Source organism: Cynocephalus volans, chromosome 3 (genome assembly GCF_027409185.1).
Source record: "Cynocephalus volans isolate mCynVol1 chromosome 3, mCynVol1.pri, whole genome shotgun sequence".
NCBI lineage: Eukaryota > Metazoa > Chordata > Mammalia > Dermoptera > Cynocephalidae > Cynocephalus > Cynocephalus volans.
The window spans coordinates 65,881,910-65,889,332 of record NC_084462.1 but is presented as its reverse complement, the minus strand read 5'-3'; the positions used below and the strand labels follow the sequence as shown (position 1 = coordinate 65,889,332).

Here is a 7,423-nt window from a genome sequence, read left to right as displayed (position 1 = left end):
TTGTCCCCCAGACTGCCTGAGACCAGTGGCTTCACCTTTTCACTGCCACCTCCTCCTCCTCTTCCCCACGGTAAAACCCAACACAAGATTAGGCTCAAGGTGGACATGGAGATGAGTGTTGTCTTCATTCAAGATTCAAAAAATCTTCACCTACAGTATTTCTGGATAATACCTTTATTTAGCTCAAGTAGATGTTTCCTACACATTTCCAGATACTTGGGTTAGAATTTTCTCTAATACATTAAATAAATGGTCCTTAAGCTCTTATATATGATAAATGCAAAAATTCAAGCACAACGCAGGATAGAATAAAAAAGGCCATTGTGTACGAACATTAAAAATAGACATTTTAATACAGGGTGTAGAAAAGGGAGACCAGCAGAAGGTGATTTCAATACCACCTCCTCACTCTGACCCTGGTCCTGGGGTCTGGATATGTGCACTCCCTCTGCTGTATACTCCTCTTAGACACAAGCCCCACCCATCCTCGACAGGAACAGGCACTTTCCAAGGCCAGAATGCAGACCTGTTTGTTCCTGCCTGCAGGGATGGCAGAGGAAGGTGGCTCCACCCCAGGTACAGCATCCCACACTTGTGTGGTCAATTTGCTTAGCCTTGTTTAAGCAGCAAGACCACCTCTGTGCCAGTATCCTAGGCTGTCTCTTCCCTTCATTCTTGGCAGCTCCCACTTGTCAAAGAGATTGGATAATTCCTTATGTGGCCTTTTGAAATGTTTTTCAATCTAGTCAGCATCCCCATAGAGCCAGCCAGCTGCTGGGTCCAGGGGCTTCTAGAGAACTCTTCAGAGATTCTCAGAGGTCTAAGGGCCTCCTAACCTACCATGCCTCCTAGCTCAAGCTCAACTTCAAAAGACCCCATTGGCTCCCGTGTGGCCTCTGCATGCACATGGTCTATGGTCAGTAGGAAGAGGGGCAATTCTGGGTAGGGGCAGGCATGATCCCTCAAGATTGCCCACAGCCCAGATAGCAAAAGATCAGCCAAACCAGTATCTGTGAGTTTCAGGCCGAAGCTTAGACTTCCCTGGGTAGGGGCAGGCATGATCCCTCAAGATTGCCCACAGCCCAGATAGCAAAAGATCAGCCAAACCAGTATCTGTGAGTTTCAGGCCGAAGCTTAGACTTCCCTGGGCCAGCCCCTTGGTCTGGTGCCCAGCCAGGCCAGGTAGAGAGTCTAGGCTTCAAGACTCTCGGGCTCCTAAGAGCGCATTTGCATTTGGAAGTACTCGCAGCGGGCATGCTTCATGGTTAGCCCGTAGATGGGGGTCATGTCCACCTTCACACCCGGCAGCACGCTGAATTCCACCTGCTGCAGCAGGATGGCCAGGAACAGAAAGACCTCCAAGCGGGCAATGGTCTCCCCGAGGCACTTCCGCTTGCCCAGGCCAAAGATAATCACCTTCTCACCCAGTGCCTTGTTGACAGTACCATCCGGGGTGAGAAACCGTTCAGGCTGGAACTCAGATGGGTTACCCCACAGCTTCCTGTAACCAAAGGGAGGCACCTGAAGTGGCAGCTTGGAGGCTCAGAAGCATTGAGTGGGTTGAGTCTCAGCCCCAAAGGATAGGGAATGGGCAAGTGACCCACAGACAAGAGGGTCTGAAGCCCAGGAGAGGGTGGGTCCAGCCAGCCCAGGAGTTTCCTCTGTCCCTCTCAACTTACTGGTCATGGTTGATCTGCCACTGGTTCACAAAGACACAACGCCCCTTGGGAATGTAAAAGCCATTCAGATTTGTATCTCTTGTGGTGCTGGGGAGGGAGGAAGATCAGTCAGCCTCAGAGGCACAAGGGGATCTCCTGTCTCCCCTGCCGTGGCCCTCCCACTATCCCTAATCAGGTATGTGTACTGGAGTAAGACCCAAAATCAGACAGCAGTAGATCTATGGAGCCTCACCTGTGGGGGATGGTGAAGGGAAGGAAGGAGGAGTGTCGGAAGGTCTCCAGAATGAATGCCTCCAGATAGGGCAGCTGGGATCTGTCAGAGAGCCGGGGCCATCGCGCCCTGCCAATCACTGTGTCTGCAGAACACAAAGGACCAGATGGATTAAGGGGCTGCACACACCTTGGCCAGGCTCCATGCCTTGAGCCCTTTGACGGGACCCACCACTTACCCAGCTCCTCTTGGATTTTGCTTTGTATCCTGGGGTTTGTCACTAGGTACATGAGGCTCCAGGAGATGGAAGTTGTGACTGTGTCAAATCCTGGACAGGGTAGAATGGAAGGAGAAGTTAGGCAGATGGTGAGTCAGGGCATTTGGGCATAGGAAGGGCACAATGGGGTAGTTCATACCGGCTCCAAAGAGGTCCAAGACAACACTAACAATCTTCTCGTCTGACAGCTGGATATTAGCATTCTCATCCAGACTCTTATCCTGACAGTGCTTAATCAGGCTGTCTGTGATGTCCCGGATGTGGCCCTGGATCAGGAAGGCCCACAGGTGAGCAACATCCCAAAGCCAAACCCACCTCTCCATCTAGGCCTGGTCCCTCACTATCTCTAGCACCTCTGTTCAAGAGGTGATGCCCCCTGAGGCTGCTATCCCAGCTTCTCTCTGCCTCTGCAAGGCTCTTTCTTACCTTAGAACACAGGTAGCTTCAACTCGAGGGACACCTTACACAAAGTCTGGTACTGTTATCATCTGGATGTGCTCTTTAACTTTTTTCTACCATGAGGATAGGTTATTTCTTTAACACTTCCTGGTCCCCACAACAACTGGCCCAGGGTTCTACGTGGGGTAGCTATTCAGTGGCTATTACTGTCTGATGGAAGCATATAAGGTCTGGTCAAGAAAAAGTTCTATTCCGAGCCAAGGATAAGGTTCACTCCACAACCAGCTTCAAAATCTCATAGAGAAGCCTCCCTGAAAACTTGCCAAACTTCATCCTCTCCCTCTTATCTCTGACCTCCCAGTCCCTGACCCTGCCTGCTTTCTACCACCCACCCACCTCTCCCCAGCCCATACCTTCTCAAACGTTTTGTAGTGCTCCTTGACTATCTTCTGCGTGAAGCTGTAGGACTTTTTATTCAGGTCCTTGAAGGCATCCAGAGCAGAGTTGGGCAGGTAACGGAGGACAGGGATGAAATCAGCTGGGTTTCCAGAGGCAACCACCTCCCCGAACTCATTACTCTGGTTGACTATGCTAAGGAGCTCTTGGTGGTCGTGGTCATAGCGCTGGCCAAAGCATATGGCACAGATAACATTGGTCACTGACACCACCACATACTTGTAGGGGTCAAAGTGCCCAACCCCTGACATCAGCTCCTGCAACTTGCTGATGAGGGCTTCAGCCTCCTTGCTCACATGCTCCTCCAAGTAGCAGGAGGACAAGGAAGCTGGGTTGGAGGCGATGGAGAAACTTTTTAGGGCGTTCTGGGCTAGGCGCCGGCGAGCAGCCCACACCGGTCCAGAATCTGGGTTGAAGGTCAAGCTCTGGCCATCATTGATGAGGGTGAAGCTGTAGAAGTCGGGCCGGCCCTTGAAATCTTCCCCCTGTCGCACCAGGGCTTGCCGGATGGTGTCCAGGCCACTTAGCACTACCACGGGCCTGGAGCCAATGCGGATCTGCAGCACGTCCCCATACTGCTGGCTCATCCTTGAGAGCGCCAGGTGTGGGTTCTTCCCCAGGGCCAGCACATGCCCTATTAGAGGCCAGCCCCACGGCCCTGGTGGACTCTTCAGGCCTTTGGGAACTGGAGGCCTTGAGGCCCTGACTACCCAGAATATCAGGCAGAAGATGGAGGAAGCCAGGAGAAGCTCCGTGGCTGAGAAGGAGATTTGGAGTTCAAACACAGAAAGCATGATCAGCGTAGGGATCTTTGAGGTGGCTGCTAAGAGGTGGTGCAAGAAGAAAAGATCAAGCCATCAGATGGGGGGATAGGAGGAGCCAATACCTTAAAGTGTCAGCATTCTGGTCAAGGGATGGGGAAACCTTCCCACCCAGAACTGCTCACTGTGCATTAAGGGGAGGAAGAGGTGGGGGGAAACTGTTTGTCGAGCTGTCACTGTGTACCAAGAATTTCACAGTCATTCTTCATTCAATCCTGGCCACAAACCTATGAAGTAGGCTGCAGTGAGGCTCACAGAGGGTAAGTAACTTGTCCAAGGTCACACAGCCAGGCAGCGTTGCATACAAACTCTCAAAGCAAGTTGCCTAATTCCAGAACAGTTAAAGAGAACTTTAACTTTAACTTTATCTAAAACAGTGTCTTCCAATGTCAGGCTGTGATTTCCATATAGCACCAGTACTATTATTTACTTCACATTTTCCTGAAATCAACTTTAAATCCACCCACATAGCATCATCCTAAACAGTAACTGTGTGAAAGTGCAGCTTTGATTTTTCCCCCCAACGCATTAAAGTAAACACATAATCAATGTGTATCACCCCAAATCCCCTTGAATTCTATCCACCGCACAGGAAAACCATGCTATCAGGGGAATTAGGGGTCATCCGTTCCTTTAGTATCATTTTGCATTTGGGGAACTTGACTTCCAGAGGGGACACTGACTTGCTTAAAGTCACCCAGCAATTAGTGACAGAGGCAGGACTCAGACCTCATAGGGAAAGTTCCCAGAGTGGTCAGATCAATAAAAGAATTTTTCCAAAACTCTCAGTTCTCCACTGCTCAGTCTCAGGATCTAGAGAATCCTGCCAGACCCTGGAGCAGGGTGGGATGGGGAGGGGACATGGATGCTCCTGCCCAAGCCACACTGCTCTCAGCTCCAGCTCTGAGCTCAACTGACCCACAGTTTAAAAGCAGCTAGAGACCAGCTAGATTGAGCACCCAGTCACAGAAATCCAGGCCAGGGTTTTTCTTGGGCTCAATTCTCAATGAATGAATTTTGTGGGCCTCTCCCTTTTGCTGTCACCAGAGAGCAGAGAATAAACGGAAAGGTCCCACCAGGTCAGGGCTGTAAGAAAACTCCACACTAGAATCAGGGAAATCAGGAATGGATCTGAACTTAACAGAAGCTGAGGCAATACTTTGTAGGCTTGGTCTAGAAATGGTGTGCAAATTCATAGACCACTTTCTCCAAGGCATTGGGCTCTGCCTTGGGCATCTGCCTGGTGCCCTAGACTGGAGGTCAGGAGACTCAGTGTTCCAGTCCAAATAGCCTTGGACTAATCATTTTACCTTTCTGGGCTCCAATTACATCACCTAAGAGAGAGAGTGGGACAAGATTTTCCAATTCAGAGTACGCAGCTGGATTCTAAGGAAGACCCAGATCCACCCTGGGGAACCTCCCGGTTTTACGGGAAAGGTTTTTCCATAGGATAACCCCACAACACAGGGAGATGTATGATTCCTACCTCAAGTACTATAGCCACCTCATTGTGTAGGGAGGCTTCCTGAAGCAGCTGAATCATAAAGCACACTAGATCTCTGATTCCCTGAATGAACCAGGGACTCTGCCAGGTCTTTGTGTGCTATGGTGTCCCTTTTTGCACAATGGGTGCCCCAAGGGTCTCCAGCCTTTGTAAGATAGGAGGCCAAGGGAGAGGTGACTGGTGAGTTTTCAGAGAATGGTGCTTCCAGTTCCCTGCAGCTGGCAGTCTGTCACACTGATTGCCTCCCAACAAAGGACAGAGAAGACAGTCAATGGGATAGGGAAGTCCCCAGGACTCCTGCTCAGATGAGCCTCTCTTGTCCGGGCCAGACATCTCAGCTCTGACAAGCCACCCCTTGGGAGGGTAGAGCCCACCAGTGTGGTAGCTTGTAGACAGGGCAGGGTATAGCTGGTAAGAACCCAGCCCACCTCCTCCATCTAGCCTGCCCACCCAGGGAGAAGCCTCCCTCATCACACAGCCTGAGGAAGGGATGCACATGCTCCCAGCTTCCCTCAGCTGTGTCCTCATTCCAGCCTGCCAGGTGACTCTGATGGGGAAGCCCCAAGGTAGACAGAGAGATAGTAGAGGATGGAGCTGGAGCCTAGGTCCTACCATCCTGAATGGGGGGCCATGCATATCTAGAGGTCTGAAACTAGCTGTGAGACCTTGGGGAAGTCCTGCTCTTCCTCTGGCTTCAGTTTCCCCTCTCAGGGACTGGACTGCTTGGTCACTAAGGACACACTAAGCTTCCTTTTTTGGAGGTGCTCGGCCAGTGGCTACCTAGGAAGACCTGGAGGCACCAAAATTTTCCTTTTATTGGTAGGGTAGGGCAAGCCAGAACCGCCCCCCCTCTACACACACACACTCACCTGTGGCGGTGAGGAGGTGCTGAGCTGAGCTGGGAAGAGTGGTCTCTGGAGCCAGGGACCCCAAGGAGGATCAGGAAGGCTCCAAGGAACTGCCACCTTCAGCGTGAGGGCAAAGGCACCACCACCTTTATAGGCAGGCCCTTGCCTGTGGCCACACCTCCTTCTCTAGAGCTTGGTGATGTGACAGAGGGAGGGGTTGCCTAATGTGGGGTGATCACTCTAGGATGGAAGGGGGGGTGCGGTGGGGACAGGCCAGAACCCACTATGGAACCCACCTCATCTAGGTGCCAGTACGTAAAAGGGTGGGAACTGGGGACACCTGGGACCCCCAATTCCAAGGCACCCCATGGGCAGCACAAAACCCAGCCGAAGCAGGGGTTTGAGGGAGAATTCCCAGGACAACCCGAAAAAAGGGTTTGAGGGGGCTCCGTGCCAGGGCACGGGTACTTGGCTCCATGACTTTTGCACCCACGGGAACACCAGGAGTGCAAATGCCTTGCCTTCACTACTAGCCAACTGCCCCAGGCAGGCAGGGGCGGGGCTGTCCTGTGGTGACCTCTTTCCCCCGGGTTACTGAGTACCGGCACGGCTCGCGTGAGAAGCGCGGCGACCCCAGCCCCGAGGTCATGGGGGCCGGAAGGCCAAAGGCGCCACTTGGCTGGCCCTGTCCCCTAGAGCCGGGCGACAATCCGAAGTTCGAGCTTCTTGATCGAGAGGCGGGAAAGGATGGACGTGCAGTCTCGCTGAGTGCTCACTAGCGTCTCGGCGCTGCCTCTAGGGTCACCTCAGGCGTACTGCAACCCAGGGATACCTCCAGCCGGGACCCACTGGCCCTCGAGCTTCCCTCTTGGCTCCCGGGGTTGCTGGCGCTTTGGTTGGCGGGGCAGAGAGATCGGGCGACGGTGGGGCTGCGCGGCTGGCTGCGGGTGGCGGAGGAAAGGGTTAGAGGGAGGCTCTGGGCGCGGCAGGGGGTGGAGGGGCGCAGGGACCGGGCAGGGGGCCCCAGGCGCGGAGGCTCCCCGGGCTAGCGTGCATGCGCCTGCAACATCCCTCCAGGGGCAGAGGTCGGGCGGCCCATCCCCGCCCCACCTGGCCGGGGGCGCGGTGCCCGGCAGTTGCGTGAGAAGGGCCTGGAGGCCCGCGCTGCCATCTCGCCGCCCAACTCCCCGGCCCGGCGCGGGTCCCGGCACAGTCACGCGAGGGGGGA

At 53.5% G+C, this 7,423-nt stretch overlaps 1 protein-coding gene across 1 annotated transcript; it reads right to left on the bottom strand.

Annotated features, from left to right (window-relative positions):
- Positions 1-1,215: 1,215 nt before the first annotated feature.
- Positions 1,216-6,296, bottom strand: LOC134372049 (cytochrome P450 1A1). The gene is made up of 7 exons (XM_063089123.1): positions 6,217-6,296; positions 2,980-3,842; positions 2,307-2,433; positions 2,129-2,218; positions 1,912-2,035; positions 1,680-1,766; positions 1,216-1,501 (listed from the first exon to the last, which is right to left on the bottom strand). The coding sequence occupies exons 2-7, from the start codon at positions 3,814-3,816 to the stop codon at positions 1,216-1,218; spliced, it is 1,551 nt and encodes a 516-aa protein (XP_062945193.1). The 5' UTR covers positions 3,817-3,842; positions 6,217-6,296.
- Positions 6,297-7,423: the final 1,127 nt, after the last annotated feature.

Excerpts from the sequence above, each read along its gene's own strand:
- LOC134372049 (XM_063089123.1), bottom strand. The coding sequence starts at position 3,816 with ATGCTTTCTGTGTTTGAACTCCAAATCTCCTTCTCAGCCACGGAGCTT. Across the intron at positions 2,219-2,306 it reads CTTGGACCTCTTTGGAGCCG|GATTTGACACAGTCACAACT; the intron begins GTATGAACTACC and ends TACCCTGTCCAG. Across the intron at positions 2,036-2,128 it reads CAAAATCCAAGAGGAGCTGG|ACACAGTGATTGGCAGGGCG; the intron begins GTAAGTGGTGGG and ends TGTGTTCTGCAG.